At 37.2% G+C, this 17,927-nt stretch overlaps 1 protein-coding gene across 1 annotated transcript in view; it reads right to left on the bottom strand.

The window, feature by feature from the left end:
• Positions 1-5,771: 5,771 nt before the first annotated feature.
• CNTNAP5 (contactin associated protein family member 5) overlaps positions 5,772-17,927 on the bottom strand; it is a 258,798-nt gene continuing 246,642 nt past the window's right edge. Inside the window, exons 22-24 of the mRNA XM_041473346.1 lie at positions 11,220-11,438; positions 6,986-7,057; positions 5,772-5,968 (exon numbers count right to left, since the gene is read on the bottom strand). Coding sequence (XP_041329280.1) covers positions 5,772-5,968; positions 6,986-7,057; positions 11,220-11,438 — 488 coding nt within the window. The remainder of the gene's footprint in view (positions 5,969-6,985; positions 7,058-11,219; positions 11,439-17,927) is intronic.

Here is a 17,927-nt window from a genome sequence, read left to right as displayed (position 1 = left end):
GAGTTCACCAGAAAGTGTGCTTTTTTCCCAATTTTTGTTTTTGTCATAGTAACTTAGTGCAAAAGATCACAAAAATAAGCACCAATACACTGAAATATTCAAATTCTCTATATGCTTGTCTTGAAATAAACAGTCAAAGAAAAAAGCTACTTCAGACCCAAAGAAAAATGTGTTTAGAAATTTCATGTACAAAACTAGCAGGGAGGAGGGGGCCGCCCACACTGAAAGAGGACATGAAGAACTTTCCACTGGGAAAGAAAGTGCAGCAAACTGCAGAACCCAAGGGAACAAATCACACTTTGAAGCTGTGATGGCAACCTGTGAAGAAAACCCCAAAAACTTCAAGGGCATGGTGCAACTTTAACTGTAGTCAAGGAAGAGGCCTCGCACCAACCTCTAAAGATGCTGGATAAGGGCCTTGGTTTGGCAGGGGTGTAACTATATCACTTGGCTCGTTTGGTGAGTAGGCATTAAAAAAACTGCATGAAAGCTTTGAAATAGCACTCACAAGGTCTCAGACTCTGCTCAAGTCTTTTACAAAGTGTTGCTTTCCGAAAAATAAAATAGAAAAAAAACTCCTTTGTGTCTGTGGAAAAAACCAGCAGTGCAGAAGAATATTTGAAACTAGTCTTGTTTAGGGTAAACTTTGTGTAGGTGAGAGCAACAGACAATAATGGCATGAGATGGTGGACCACAAAGACGTCAAGTTCTGCCTACTCTACACTCTTGTTAATTTGAAGTGGAGCATGCATGTCAACTGACTGGCTTCCCTATAGAAGGAAGGTTGATTTTGTTCTGAAAATGTGATTTATTTTTTCAGGGATTCATCTCATTGAGAACTTAGGGTTCCTGGATGGGAACTGATAATTGGAAAAGCCAGCAAGTATCAGACATAGCTACTTGAGGTTAACAGATGCCAGGATATGACAGACAGAAGACTTGTATCGTTCCTGGAGCTGCAGAGATACCCTGGTAATCATCTCAAATGGCACCACACATGTAGAAAGGCATCTGAGAGGGCTGAGTTAGCTTTAGATTCAGAAGTGTGTGGATCTGGCTTCATGTATGCTATCTGCCAAAGCTCCCATGTGAGGCAAAAAATGAATGTTGGATCTAGAACAGACTGAAAGGAGAATTATCCACTTCCCCACATATTACTGCTCAGATTGTCACCAGCTCAAAGCTGTACTTTGAAACTTGATTTTCATGTATTTGGCTACAAGGAGATGTATACATTTACTAGGCAGAGATGTTCAGAGTAATTTTTAGAATAATTTAGATGCAAGGTCCTTGACCCCAGCTGTCACCTCAGTAAAAAAAAAAAAAAAAGTCACTTGTAATACCTGTAGAGATGTGTCTATTGGATCTTCAAAACTATTGTAAAATTCGGATTCATAGGCAAATTCTGCTAGAAGTAACTTCTCTATTGCCAGGAGACTACCCTATCTCTATAATCAATGGAGAGAAAAAGACATCTCTAGTGATTAATTTAATCTTACAGGATTTTTGAGACATTTGCCCTGTCCTCACCAACCACAGGGCTGGACAAGACTGAATGACAGTTCTGAAACAGGCAGTTTGTAAAACCAAATGCAAAATGAAACAAACCCAAAAGATAAAAGCAATATCCAAGTGCTTCATCGGTCTTGGACTCAATCTTATTGTCAGCAAAATCAATAACTGACTTCATTAGGAAAAGATTCATAACCCCTCACCATAGTGAAACAATATGATATATTGATTGCTCCTCACCCAATATGTGAAATATGTGATCAGCTAAATGCTAATCTAGACAAAGATCTCATTAAAATAAGAGTTTGAATTACACTGTAAAAATTGAGCAATTGATAAATAGGATGAGTTAAGTCTAGCTAGATCAGGTTAAAATAAAGCCGAGAGAAAGCATCTTATTTTTGTAATCCGGTTGCATTTTAACTTAAATATCAGGGGCATCTCATGACTGAACACTCTCTGATAACCACACAGCTCTGTATGTCTCATTTTTACAGTTATATTTACCCAGGTGGTAATTCTGGCTTAGCCCATATGAGTTAAAAATAAGTCTTTTATTTGGCTTTTTCAGTGCAGACATAACATAAGTGTGGAGCCATGGCAAGAACAAGAAGAAATAAAACCAGTGTACATTTAAAAATTGACCCAAACACTCACACTGTCTCTAGTAAGTGAATATGAACAAGTGAAATACTAACTGCCAATTACATAGGTAACTTACATAAGATTAAAGTTTTATTTCCAAAAGAGAAATGTGACTCAATTTTCTAAGATATTTAAATGTCTTGTAGTATATTAGAACGTTTCACAGCAAGGCAGACACAGAAACTAATCTGAGTAAAATGCTCATTTTGTTCAGTCACTTAAGCATTGATCCACATCCTCAAGAGACTAAATTCCTTGTAAAGGCTATCCTTCACCCAGGTGGCAGCCAAGTTAGTTGGAGTGAGCTAACTGACATCCAGCCTTCCTTTGTTTTCTAAAGCCAGGCATTCACAGAGTGTCCTTCTGGGCATCCAGCTCAGACTGCATGACTAAATATCTTTAAAAACATGGCTATTATTGGTCAAGTCTTTTCTGGAAAACAGGAACTTGCAGTGCTGAAATCCATATCTAAGATACTTCATAATTTCACAGCTTGCCTAACAATAATAATTTTCGAAGGTTACATATCATATCACCAAGAAAAAAAAAAAAGAGACAGTAACCTTCTACCAGTCCCTTACTTTTATTATGAAACTTGTCTTGGAAAAGGAAGAAAACCCAAACTGCCTCCAAACAACTCTTTGACAGTCTCAGGTTTTTCACTGAAATGAAATCTGAAAATTTATGCATAAAAAGTATTATCCCCTGCCTTTACTTAAAAAAATATTATCTAGAATGACAGCTAAAAGGAAAAGGGAAAACAGCCCCTTTAAAAAGAAACATTAACAAAAATAGCAGAAATGGCTTTAAATAGATGGGAAAAAAGTTCTAATTTGAACTAAGGAAAATGAATTTTAGCTCTACTAGATTTTTTCAAAACTGTATTTCTTTTATAAAAAAAAATTAATTGCTTTTAACTGGTATTGAAGGAAATCCAATTATGCCCTCACTAAAGAAAGCATTAGAACAAAACAAAAACCAAAAAAGAGTTTATATTTAGAGTACTTCATTTAGTATATTTTAGCTATCTTTAATAAGAATAATTTTGACATCCTGATTTAGAAGTCCATACAAATGTGTTCATTTGTTCCGCCCTGTAGCATAAAAATCTCCCCATCTCAGTACATCCATCAGGTATAGATGCACGTCTCTGTATACCAATGCATACATTCTCTGTATACCAATGCTACATTCATATTTCTTTTTACAGATGCACCCCAACCTAGCTAAATTTTCAGTGTTTTGCCTTCCTATTCCATTCTTCATGTAGCCAATTAAGCACATTAGCACATCAGAGATGTCTCATACAGAGGCCATTTCAGAAAAGAAGACTCAAACACAGCCAGAGGTGCCCATGAACTCTCCTATTCCTCCTTTCTGCCATGCCAAACAAAGCAGCTTGATTTGCAGGAAGGAAAGAGAAAAGAGAATTCCTTTGACAGGATTTTACCGCCAAAGACAAAGCAACATAAAGAGAACGCAGCTACTCAATCCATCATTCCAATACTCATCACACAGACACGCTGTCAAATAATTGTGTCACCCAAACAGCCAGTGTGTGGCAAAATGGCTGCAGCTGACCACGGCTGAGGAAGAATGGCACCAAACTAGTTTCAAAATAGTCAGCTTTATAAAATTGCTCAGGGAAGAGTTCTGGTTATAGGGCTGGCCTCATATTCCTCTTCACATAATGATGTCACTCCAAGACTGCTTTCTCTTCCCTGAGTGCTCCAAAAGAAGTGGTAAGGAATTCCTACATCCAAGCAGTCATTTATTTATTTATTCTTCCTTGTCTGCTCTCTCCTCTCATAAAAAAAACTCAAACAAAAACTCAAATAAACACCTACCTACCTTTCCAATGGACTGCCTGTAAAAACAGCAGCTGTTGCAAGTGTAAGCTCATCTCCAGCTTGTTGTGGGCTACTACCTCATACTGGGATTCCTGAATTTTTAATCTATGTAAAAAGGACCACCATGTGGAAACCCCAGGATGATTGCACAGGGTGTAGGCCAAAGAAGGAGATTTAGCTGCACAATCAATTGTCTCAAATTAAATCAAGAGTATTGCAATGAATAAGATTTTTCTTCCCCTTAACTTTAGGCTGAATTCTACCACCAGCAAATTCTACATCGTCTTTAGAAGCCCTGCAAAGGCAGATGTCACATGGACACAACAGAGTGTTCAAAACCTCACTGCCTGGGACTCCTTCATTTCTTACCCTTAGGATGTTTGTGATTGAAAAGGAGGCTTTTCATCCTCACACTGTGACCACGCAGCACAAGTAAAATGGGCAGAACTTCATTCTTCAGTAGTGTTCCCAAACAGGAAAGGACAAAACACTTAAAAAAAAGGGTGAAGATTAATTTGAAGTAGAGTATTTGGGATCTCTTTGTTTCCTTAAGGTTCTTCCTTGTAAAGAAGGTTTATCAAATATTCATCTTTTTAGACATGACCTCAGACCTCTCTCTATTTGGTTTTGGAGAAGTTATTCCAATTTCTACAAACAGGAAATACCTATCAATCTTTCATGCAGTTTTGGGAGGTTTCTTTGAGTAGTAGTATTTATTTTTTCTTTTTTTAGAAGAGCTGGCAGAAGGTGTGAGTCATGTTTAAGATTAAACTATTTTGGTTTTTTTTCTCATCTATATTCTTTTTCTTTTCCACAGGGGCAACAGCGTTTAACCTCAGTGTGTGATAATCCTCCATGTGGCATGAACAGGCATATGCTGCATTTCTAAAATTTCAGACAAATATAGAGCACCTAAGTCCTAGCAACTTCCTAAACCCCTTGGAAATTCAAGCTACTATTTTCCATGCTTCAGCTAGGGTTATACTAGTGTATGCTGGGTCTACGTAGCCAGCCTTATGAGATGGAGGTGAAAGAGGTGCATGGGAATGATATTTATTGTTGATACATATATTGTTGGAAAAGTACTGAGAAGCCTAAAAGTTACAGTAAAAGGACAGGAGGTGGGGGGAAGGAGCTTAATGAGGACGGTTGTATTTTCCTTTATGTCATATCAGCTTTTCAACTGGTACAAATTGATTTAACACCATTTAAATCAATAGACAATATATCAATTAGTAATATTTGAGAATTTGGCTGGTTCTTTATGATTGTTGTAAATGAGCCTGTGAAATAAATCAGCTGTTTTGATCTCATTCTTTCCCTCTATCCTGTCCCAGTATCTGCAAAGCTATGTGTTCAACTACTTTACCTGTACTTCACATAGTCCAGCTCTAGTGTAAAAGTAATGATTTAAATGGCTCCAGAGGAAAAAATAACAACAAATAAATGTAGAGACTTTGAAACATCCAAGAACTGACAGCAGAAACCAGGTGTGCATGTGGATCTTATTTTGTGTAGGATGGGAGAACAGGTCTCTTGAGCTGCAGAAGTAAACTGTGATTGCCAGGTTCTTGTGCAGAGAATGAGGCACTGTGACTGTTCTCAGTGTTTCCTGTGCAGGGCGGTCTTTTCCAAAGAAAAAAGAAGCTAGCAAAAAATGAGCCTTAAAAAAGAAAAAAAAAATCAAAAAGAAAAAAGGAAGAGAGAAAGGAATAAAGAAAGGGAGGTTAGGGGAGGAAGAGTAAGAAGAAATTGCATTGTCCATCAGATAAAATATTCCCGTTTGCACTCGCTCACTGTGTTTTGCAAGTCAATGTCAGCTTTAAAGGAGCTCTCAAGGTTTTCTGGGTATTCCTTCTCCTTTTTCTGGCTATTTCGATGTGCTTGTTTGTGTTGATAGAGGAATCTGCTCATGATGGCAATGATGCAAAAGATGATGAATATCACAACTGCTATTACACCTGTAAATGGGTAAAAAAGGAAGGACAGAAAGAGTGAAAACCAATACAAAGGCTCAGTTACCTCAAAAATGCATTTACCAATGCACAGCAGGTAGCTGGTATGATAGATTAGTTCATCTCAGTCCATACACAGCCATATGCTTCTAGCAAACCCTCTCTGTTTGTTTTTTTTTTTTATTTCTATTTTGTCACCTTAAGAACTCCAAAAATAGAGCATGTATTGACATAATTGACCCAATTTCTGTAAAATTATGCTTTTACTGGAAATACAGTTAGTTCAGTGTGTTTGCTTTTCAACACTAGATCTGCTCATACAAATTTCTGCTCTGTCATACTTTCTTCTGTGTTATCTCTGGGAACCTTGCACAAGCCTGGTACACTTGGGTTTATAGCTTCTAGATATTATCAAAGGCAGCTCACTACAGGGTATGCTACAAAATAAACAAACAGAGATAAATTGTCTTCTAGGCCATTACAGGAAAATTAAAACCACACATGAAATTATGAGGAAAATGTTCCCCAGTATATAAATACTTCCATATGACCTGGTGAGTTCCACTACAACACCGGATTACAAAGAGAGAGCTCAGGAAATATGAGATATGTGAATACTCTGAAAAGTATTCACTGGGGTGGTGTCTAAAAAAACAGCTACTTAGCTGGGTCTTAGAACACAGCCTCAGATGGAATCAGAGAGCACCTGGAACATCTGGAGATCATCTTGTCCAGATCCCCTGCTCAAGCAGGCAGGCAGATAGAGTTCAGCTATCTATATTCAGTATTTTAGAAGACTCAAGTTCCTCATGATCCATGTGTGACCACAGTAATCCCTAATGCAGTTGCCTACCTAGGTAGCTTGACACAGATACGTGCTAATAAACAGAGCAGATACTACACCTGCTCCAGAATACAAAAAAAACCCTTGGGCTTGATTTCATGGAGCCCAGATTTAAAGTCTCCTAGATTTTTGCCTTGACAGAATTATGTTTTGAATGTAGTCTTTAAAAATGAAGTTACCTCCAATCACAGCTGAATCACTTCTGACTGCATTGGTGAGAGGTTCTCTTTCATCTGTCTTCCCAAAAGGATCTGCAGTTGGTTAAACAAAAGAGAACTTATTTTCTGTATCCACTGTTCATTTTCCCTGTGGCTTAGACAGAAGTGTCCTCTTACTCTCATGAATTCTATCTGTTTTCAGAAGATGTCATTTGGGGAATTGGAGAACTGAACCAGAAGGGTATGAAAAATAAAGTGAGTTTGCAGAACAATCTTCTTCTATACCTTCAGGAGCAAATTCTATTAAGAGCATATTTAAAAGGAAACAAAGTTTCACACTAACAGCTGAAAGTGTTGTTTCAGTTCATCAGAAGAATCAGAGAGACATTTTAACTAAACAGCCTCTTGGGAGCTTTCCTCAGTCAGAGATGCATTATTATCTTTTTTGTTGTTACCTAAGAAATGATATCAGAAAGAAGCCAAAAGAAAGGGATGCTAGGCAGATTTAGATCTCATGCTTGTAGATGAGATATACAACTTGAATTCAACCTCACAAAGAGAAGCAGTCTCTGCTTGGGACATCTCATCTACTGCATTTGTGGGACTGGAATGGGAATAAAAATGCACTTTTACACACAAATATAGAATGCATCATAGAAAAGGTTAGACTGGAAAAGTAATCTGGGGGTTGTTTAGCCTGATCTCAGGTCTCTGCTCATAAGCTCAACCAGGGCCAAATTCAAAATTAGATCACAGTTGGTAATAATTTTGTACACCATCAGTAGATTAATCTCACTTTATTTTTCAGTATACATGAGTTACATAAATCAAAACTAGTAATTTAGGTTTTTTTTAATTTATAAAATTATTTTATACCCTAAGATGGCTGTGAAAGATTAATAGTGTGACTCACTTCTTTTCACAAACTAGAAGAGGAGAGCATTCATTATTTCAGACTGAAGATGAGTTAACTTTCTGGATAAAGGAAGTTTGGTGAGATATTTTTTTACTCCATCCCTCAGCTGAAGACAGTGAATTCAGTGACAATTAAAAATTTACAACTGTTCTACAACAGGTTTCCTGTACTAGAGAAAAAATCACAACTGGTGCCAGTGCATGGCACTAGTCAAAAAGAGTAATGAAAAATTATTAACCATGTATGAAAAAGTATGAAATTATATTTTTTAATTAAAAATTATGTAAGATGTTATTTGTGCCTAAAAGATTATTTAAGATTGACACCTAATGCAATCAGCACTCCACTATTTTTTGGTTACCAGAATTTAAGCACTGAGAAGAAACTAGAACAAATGCTGAAAAGCAGTTTCAGAATGGAGGCTGAGAGCCACAAGCCCCAAGAATTATATTTTGCCTGAGAAATAAAATCAGGATACAGGGAGAGGATGGTTTTTTACAGTGCAGCAGATGGCCTGTAATAGCAGAGCCATCTCCACAGGGAACACAATACACTCTGAAGCCAAGGAATAGCAATACTGGGTCTCATCTAAGACCTCAACAGGACATCGTCCTCCTTCTAGATAAAACTGATGGCATTACAGCTTGATTCACTGAGGCTGGAAACCCTGCTGAGGTCTCAAGGCTCCCTAGAAATCATCTAGTCCAAACCCCTACTCAAATCCAAGTATATTAGAGCAAGATTTTCAGAACTGTATCCATTTGGATTTTGAATATATCCAAGGATGAAGACTTTACAACCTCTCTGGGCCTCACACCACTCTTCTTATCCTGTAGGATTCTTTCAAGCAGGCCCAAGAGAAGGTCAAAGGTTGCAGTCATGCATTTCTGCCTTTTTTCCTTCCTCTGAGGATCCTCAACTTCACCATCTCATAGTTGCTACAGCCAAGGCAGTTCTGGCACATCCCTAGCCACTCAGAGCTTGTTTGGAAATACCAGCTTCAGCACAATTAGCACAGTGAGACAAAACCTCACTGTTTAAGGTGCCTTTCAGAAGCAAATCTTTTCTGTGTAGTTCCAGACTTATGGAAGTATCTGACTTTTTTTACTTTAAATGCTTGAAGAGCTGCTCTCAGATGACAGACAGCTCAAGACTCCACCATTCACACAGCTGTTTACAGCAGTTTAATATTAAGAAAAAATACCACAGGAGAAGTCTATTATCTCTATACCATCAATACACAGTTCAAAACATTAAGAAAAAAAAAACACAGGAGAAGTCTATTATCTCTATACCATCATACACAGTTCAAAATAACAAGATCTTTGCATGTGCCTCAGCAAGGAAGAAGGTGATCTGCAGATCTTTGTTAAATATCAAAACCGCAGTAAGTCACCTCCCATTTTGTGCTTCCTCATCAGAAGTGTGTTCAGATAACTGTGTGAATGGATTTTATTCCATATCTGTCTGCGAGGAAACTTTTTTGAATGCAAGTATTCCTTTCTTAAGGAAACAGCTTCAATTGTTTTCAAGTTACAAATATAGAAGGCTTTTTTCACACACTTTAAGAGCTTTCCTAGTGGGATTTTTTGTTGTATCTGCACATTAGAATATCGACACAGACATGTACCGACTCCTTTGAAGTTCTTTTTTCTTCTCAGACATTCAATAATGAGAAATTGGAAGTGATGAATTGAGATATGAGCACTAAATTTGAAAGTTAATCCTTGACTCTGTTTTCTTTTTATTTCTTAAAATGTGTCCTTTGCATGTAAAAATGTAATGCTCAAGAACATCTATAGAAATTATAATTTGCTACAAATTGGAATTTTTTTTAAACAAGAATCAACCACCCATTGCTTTTACTTTAGCATATAAAGACATAAAGTCTTCAGAGCTCACTTGTTCTAAAGATCTTATTCAGGCTTTAATCAAATCCAGTGTGAATAGTGAGACTGGAATGTCAGATAATTCATCACATTGAGAGGAAATAATATTTTAGAGCACAGAGTAACAAGACAGGCCTGAGTTTTTATAATAATTCTGCATTTCTGATGCAACAGTGCTTAACCTTAACAATAGAGTGCAACTAATTGTATGCTTTAAATACTTAAGTTCAAATGCTACACTCTGCTCTGTGTTCTGCCTTGAAGTTCTGAGCCTCAGGTTTTACTGCTTTCTAAACTCCTTTAGAAAAATTGTATCATTGAGGTGACAGATCACAGGGCAAAGAGTTCATATTTTCAGTATCATTGCCCGTTCAGGATTCACAAGACACATTTGTCTGTGCATCAGAGCAGACATCTCAGACAACTGGAGGCAGTGAGAGGGAAGTGGGGGGCTGGGGAGGAGCACAGGCACACTGGCAGCCACTCTCCAGAGTAATCAGCAGCCTTTTTCCTATGCAGAATGCTAATAGCATCATTTGTTTTCTGGTGAACATCTTAGGCAGAAACTGCAGGAAATGGGGATTTGATGTAAGTACAAATGTGAAAGGAATTGTATTATGATCTAAACCAGAGTTTTATTAGTTATCAAAAAGGAGAAAGTGGCTTTATAGGTCAAAGGGCAAAGATCAGCCTTTAATTTGTACCCTTTTCTGGTCATTAAGAATTCTGCCCCATCCAGTGGTGAATAAAGTAGCAACTTGATAGTCCCTGTTCGTGGTGATAACACTTCCAGCTGCTCTCAGCTTCCTACTCTGCATACAAATTCACATATGCAAAATACTTCAGATTCCCAGAGGACAGCTTCAGGATTGCAAAAGATACACAAATGATGGGGATCATCTTGCTGGTACTGCTCAAGTAGTGCTCCCTCTCTTTAGTCTAAGAGAATGAAGTACAAGCATTCAGTGGAAGTCACACATGCCAAGGAGTTTGTACAAGAGTTTTTGCTCATTTCTGTTAGGGCAGGAACAAATTTGAATTGTTTTTTTATATTACTTCTATTGCTTTATCACCACTAGAATACAGAATCTGTGTAACATTTAGGTTCTCCTTTGAGATTTGCAGCACTAGAATTATCTGAAGTGGATAGGAATGACAAATCAGGTGCATAACCAAACTTTCAAAGCTTTTCCATTACAGCTTAGGGACTTTTTTGTTTGTTCTAGGCAGACATGTTTTAGGCAATCCAGGGACTTAGCCTGAAAACATTTTTCAGAACAATGACTTTTAAAGGGATCCTGTTCATCCTCAACACTGCTGATTCTGAGAGAAAAGGGAACTTCCCAGTTCCACTATTCATACTGTCACAAATTGCATTACAGCAACAAGGAAGGAAACCTCCCTCTACACTGTCCTTTAAACTCCCCAATTCCCTCCCAGCAGGACATACCTGATGAGGAATATATTGTGGTTGCTGTGTTCACGTCAGCTTCCATCATGGATGCACAGTTGGATTCTGTCAAGGAACCTTGGACAGTCACGGGAGCAATGCTGGGATGGCGTAAGGCAGCCTTCAGGGGAGAGATGTGGTTGTACTGGACAGAGGACAGGCAGCCAGTGAAACCATAGGCATTTGCCTTGGAGACTTCAGGGTCCAGGGACAAACTGTCTGCAGTGCAACAGAAAAACACACTGGCAATTGACTGTTTTAGGAAGGCATTAAGAAAATGAATCCTCTTTTGCCTTACCCACCCCTTTTACATCTACTATCAAATTTCAACTGTTCAGGTTCTCCTTCATCAGCCTACAAGTCCTCCCTGGCCTCACCCATGAGGTTCCCAAAGTCCTTTCTTTATTATGCTACTTACCTTGAATTGTCTTGTACATAAAAGCCTGCACTGCACTTTTTTCCTCATCCATTTTCTCTATTAATGGACAATATCTACTAACCACAACAATAGCAACAAAAACAATAATAATAATACTAAGTAAAATAGCAACTAAATACCATAGAATTGTGAGGCTGATACTCTTTTTTTTTTCTTCTGCTAACAGCATCAGTTGCACATGTATGGATCATACCTTCAAGGCATTCTGCCTCCTCCACTCTTTGGATGAAAGACCCTGCTCTCTATTTTCTATCCTAAAATGCTTTATGTGGCCTGTTGCTGAATGGCTTTTTACCTCAGCTTCCCATCCTGTAAGAGTTTATTGTTCAACTTTTCTGAGGCACCTCTTCATGTTACTGTTTTTTTAATACCAGAATTCCTAAGAATCTTCCTAGTTATTAGACAGGCTCTCACTCTACTAGCCCTATTTCACTAATAAAATAAAAACTAAAACTATACCTTTTCTTATCTAAATCAAAACTAAAACAAATATCATTGTGTTATTTTCCAGCCTGTAGATAAAATAGGACAAAAATAACTTATCTGTTGGTATGTGGTCAGTTAAATTTTACACAGAGAAAGCAAATCAAAGGCAAGGTTGTTTTTATATAGTCATAGAATGGTTTGGTTTGGAAGCCACCTTAAAGATCATCTCATTCCAACCCCCTGCCATGGGCAGGCACACCTCTCAGTAGATCTGGCTGCTCAGGGCCCCATCCAAGCTGGCCTTGAGCACTTCCAGGGATGAGAATCCAGAGCTTCTTTGGGCTGCCTGTTCCAATGTTCCACCTTCACAGTAAAAAAATTTACTTCCAAAAGTTTTTATATCAAAGTTTTAATACCAAAGATTGTTTGGGAAAGTCAGGGAAGGACAGTGAAGCCATTTTCTATTTTCTTCAAACTCACATTATTTACTTTCCAGAAATTGAAATTCATGCTGCTCAGAGGTCTTCAAACATGATGAGCTTTATATCTAGGTCAATCAAACAAGAAAAAGCCTACAAATGCACACAGATACAGTATAAAAACTTATTCAAAGTCTTAAAAAATTCTTGCTAATGGAAAAAAAAAAAAAAAACAACAAACTTCTAGCATTGAAAGTTTTGGGAATATTTCCAATGGCATTGTGAAATAAGGGTTCCTAGCTTTTCAAGTTTTGTTTTCAAATCTTGAAAGAATAAGATGCTAAATTTTAAAATAAGGTCCAATTTTTCCATTATTATTCAAATACAATAGTTCTACAAGTGGTCAGGATTTATGGGGAAAAAAAAGCCTTCTTTCAAAGCTGAAATTTCTATTTTAATTATATAAACTTGGTTGGTTTTTTTTTTTTGGTTTGGTTTTTTTTTGTTTGTTTGGTTTTTTTTTTTTGGGTTTTTTTTTTTTTTTTTTTGTTTGAGAAAATACAGAGAAATCACAAAGCCAGCCCAAATCACACTTTTTGTGCTCAAGATCTGTGACTGTTATGCCATGCACCCAGAGGGAATTAGCTGAGAAAGATTTCTAATTATGTTTGAGTGTCTATGCAAGGATAACCCAGAAGAGTGCGGCTGTTTCTCAGCAAAGCAAGGGACAGTACCAGCTTGCTCTCCCAGGGGCCTTACAGGAGAAATGCTCAGTTTGCAGAGCTGTCAGGGGCACAGCTTCTGAGCTGCAAGATGGGAAGGGAAACACTGAGGCTTTGTCCCTGGAAAACCTGCAATCTTGCAGAAGTTCACATTTGCTCTTCTGAAAGTATGTAGGAATTGACTGCATTCAGATTTTTAATGAGATTTTGGCTGAGATGTTATAAAACAATTGTGAAATAAGGGTTCCTAGCTTTTCAAGTTTTGTTTTCAAATCTTGAAAGAATAAGATGCTAAATTTTAAAATAAGGTCCAATTTTTCCATTATTATTCAAATACAATGGTTCTACAAGTGGTCAGGATTTATGGGGGAAAAAAAGCCTTCTTTCAAAGCTGAAATTGCTATTTTAATTATATAAACTTGGTTGGTTTTTTTTTTTTTTTTTGGTTTTTTTTTGTTTGTTTGGTTTGTTATAAAACAGACAAAGAATTGCTTCCAAGTTCCTGCAAGAAGGTTTGTATATACTAAAAGATGGATTTACCGTATTTGCCATCTTTGTTGAATTTATAAAACCCTTTGTAAACATTCCTACCCTCAGCCTTTATTGTTTTCTTAGCTCTGACACAAAAGGTGAATTGGTTGCTATCTTTTATAACCAGGCAATCTAAGTTGCTCTGTTCTACCCCAATGGGTGCAAAAAGTAAAGCCTAAAGAAAAGATGTGTTCCTCTCTCATGGTACAGTAGTTTGAAAAGTCTGAGATTCAGTACTTTTGCAGGCATTTTTAAGAGTCACATCAAGGGCCAATTCCAAGAACCAAAGTAAGCTTTGCATCAATGAGAACTCGGATATTTGTTGTTGAAAGACTTTGAAATTTGGAAAAAAAAAAAGTAAAGAACAAACCAAAAACAACCCCAGAGTCCTCTGGTAAAAATTCCACATGCACAAATACAGTTTGCTCTATCATACAGCTTTGGTGTGTGCCCAGCGTCTGTCAGAAAGGAGGGCTTTCACTGTTCTCAACAAGAAAGCTGCATAACTTGGATGTGAACAACTTGTGCTGCCCTCTGAATTCTTGAGAGGATAATGTAAATCTGTGATTATGACATGGTTGGCTCTATGAAAGGTTTATGAAAGGACACTCTGTCCTTTGGAGGTTTTGCATGACAACAAAATATTTTTCCAAAAGGTGTTTTCACTACACGACACAGTGCTCAGTGAGAAAAGCAACTCGGTGAAGTTCTGTGGTCTGTGCTGCAGCCAAGGTCATAAGAAACTTCAGTGGCCTTCCTCTGACCTGGCAGTGCTGGGAATATTTCCACGCATTTCACTGGTCTGGAAAATCACACTGAATTGCTGCTGATGGCTTGGTTTGATCTTCTGACATTTTAGCATTTCATTTCTGTTCTCAGCATTGGAGAATAAATTATTTTGGGTAATTTCTACATGGAGAATAAGAAGGCAATCTTTTTTAGCTTTTAGTAATTTAACTGCTCTTTCTCCACAAATTAAGTTTACCCCTATATTAGGAAGTAATTTTTAAGCTTTATCTGTTGAGTTGTGCATAAGTTGGCCTGGCTTCTTGTTGGGTCCTGTAGCTGAAGCTGTCTGCAATGTCACAGATCAGCAATCTTTATGTTTGTTTTCCATGTATTTACAATGGCTTTCCATGATAATGAGGATTAAGTTTAACATGTGGTTGTATTTTTTAAACTTTATAGGTTGTATCTATATTATAGGTATCAACATAACTTATGTGCTGATTGATTCCTGTTGAGAAAATCAGACATCCTGTTCCCCTGCTGTTTCATTGTACACCTCTGCCACATACAACACACTTGTTTTAAGATTTTAGATAAAGCATAAGTCTTCATATCTCAGTAATGGGCATTAATTTTCATCATTAATAGAATTCCATGAGAATTCTCTAGGACCAAGCATCAATCTGCTCAGTAATGAAACAGCAAATTGACATAGTAAATGATAACAAGTAGGATAGGTAATTGGAATCAAACATAAATCAAAAGTGTTATTTTTGTGCAGGGAGAGTGGGTAAAATACCCTTTTTCTAAAGGTATCAATGTGTACATTAACATAACATAAACATTTTTCAGCATTTTTTATTTCCTTATAAACATTATTTTCATGTCACTCAGAAACTTAAAACTCATTTTGCCAAGGTGTGAACAGGACTGGCAAGATTACTTCTTGGACATTGTTACCAGATTTGAAGCCACGACCTTGAGGTAAAAGACACTTGTAGTGTCCACACACTGCACCTGTCTCAGAAGAGCTGACTACAATGCACTGTGCAGGTACCTTGAAAAATGTGCTGCTGTGCCCATCAGTAAACCTCAGTAAACACTGCTGACATTAATTATCCAGTTAGAAAGGGCAGAAAGTGTGTCTTGGGTTAGCCTGGAACCCAAAAATATAACTTTGGAATAATCTCATTTCCTAGTGTGAGTCTGCCACAAAGACAGTGGAATGAAAACCACAGAAGTTTGTCCTGGTTACAACTGAGGTCAACCACTTTGACTCTTGCTTAATGAAAGGATGAATTTGAACGGGGACAGGCTTCAGACATTCAATGCCTCTCCTAAGCACTTCTGAAAAAGCAATGAGCAGCAAGAGCAAAGTAAAGGCACTTCTTCTCATGAGTCTCCACAGGAATGAACAGAATGCCCAAACTTGCTCAATGAGCCTGGATTTGTTTTGTTGCAATTGAACACTTTGTGCCAAGTGTAATATTTAGGGATTTTTGTTTCATTAGGCTTTGCAGAGATAATTTAAGGCGTGCATTTATTATGTTTTTTCAAAGACAGCTTAGCATTGAAAATGAGGCACCTGGAGTTGCAATGTGAAATTTGTTAACATGTCATATTTGACATGTGAATCCTAATCTGTCACAACACAACCAGTCCTATGTGATTCTGCACGGGCTGAAAATCTATAATCTATAATTTATAATCTATAAAAAGAAGAAAATATGCAAGAAGATGGAGAGATGATGTACAAAAGCATATATTGATGTACAATATATGTTTGTCCCAGAAGCAGACAGCTAAAATCAAATCAAGTAGCAAAAATTCAGTCTAAAAATAAAATTTCTGGTAGAAGCAGATGACCTTGGACTCCTATTTAGGCAGCACTGTCATCAAGAAAACAGGTATTTAAGCATGGTGTTATGATCATAAGGTAAATTATATTGCTGGGGAAAATGTTGGAATAGATCTGGTCTCTTTTCGATAGAGACTTGATGGCATTGGCTTAGACCTTGGATTGCTTGGACTGCCTGGGGTAGCCAAAATTTGCTTAATTTAGGTGCTTGCCATCTTGGTCTTTTATCTTATGTAGTAGTTTCCATTTTCCTTAATGCTTTACTATGCTACTAGGAGGAAAACCCGTGACTTTTAAAGGCACCCTAAAATTCACCTAAGAGATTTTTGTTCACAATATGGTCTAAGAAATAGGTATTTAGGGCAAGAAGAGTCTGAAGCAAAGAAATGAGCTTTGCAGTCACCAGAAGAGTCCAGCCAACATCTCTTGCAGACATTGTTGTCTTGTTTAAACTGTAAATTGTGATAAGCATTTTTCATAGAAACTCTCTAAAAGGAGGTACTTATTGAAGGCAACTTTTGTATTTCAGAGTTAATGGCAATTTACCCCTTGTGATTTAATTATCCCATTATCATCTACCCCTACATAATATTCTTGGATGAACTGTTCTGTGATCTCTTCAGTGTACAGACTCCATTTTCTCCTCATGAACTTTTAATAAGAAAAGCTATTGTAGAAATCATAAGAATTGTACTGCACCTACATAATGATTTTAATAAAATCACTTTCCAGATAAACTTTCTTTTATGTACACTTTATATCAAACCTGAATGACTCAGTGGAAACTTGGGTGTGTTTTAGCTCAGGCTTTTAGAGATAAAAAATATCATGTTCCTGTGCTAGAATACACAATCATTTATGCTACCAGTGTGGGAAGGTCTGCTAATTGATCACTTTGAAGACACAAATAAATTAGTTCAACACTAATAGGTTCTAAAGAAATACTTGCAACCTTTTTCTTCAAAATCCTCTTGAATCCTTTAAGTGCTACCTTTTAACTCTGCTATTTCTACACAACTACAATATTAAATTGCTAAGACACAAATACACAAACAATGAAATTCACTTCTCTGCATCAGAGATCATTTTTCCCAGGGACAATAATGGTGAAAAATTTAGACATGTTGGGGCACAGTAAAAAGTTTTCAAGGATTTATTAAAGTAAACCCACAAACAAATAAATTATATTTTCCACTGGGATAGCAGCTTTTTGTAGACAACACCTAAACATATGCAAATGTGTCTCTGAGATCAGAGAATTATGAAAGAATTTAATTTCAAAGACACCTCTGAAGGTCATGCAGTTCAATCCCTTGTTCAAAGCAGAGCCAGCCTCACAGTTAGGTCAGAATGTTCATGTGGTTAAATACAGCAGTATGATCTCTGCAAGGAGCACTTAAAGTAAATGAACTGGGACTCTGGTTAAAATTTCACTGAGGCTTTGCCATAAACTGTATGACCCACTTGGGGCATGAATCCAGTGCTCAGTAAAGTCCGTGGAAAAACTCCCATTGATACCGATAAGCTTTGGATAGGTCCTTTTGTGTCCTGACTCTATATTTGTGAAGTAAAAATTACAACAAA

Source organism: Pyrgilauda ruficollis, unplaced genomic scaffold, assembly GCF_017590135.1.
Source record: "Pyrgilauda ruficollis isolate IOZ18807 unplaced genomic scaffold, ASM1759013v1 scaffold3, whole genome shotgun sequence".
Lineage (NCBI taxonomy): Eukaryota > Metazoa > Chordata > Aves > Passeriformes > Passeridae > Pyrgilauda > Pyrgilauda ruficollis.
This window is presented reverse-complemented; position numbering and strand designations above follow the sequence as displayed.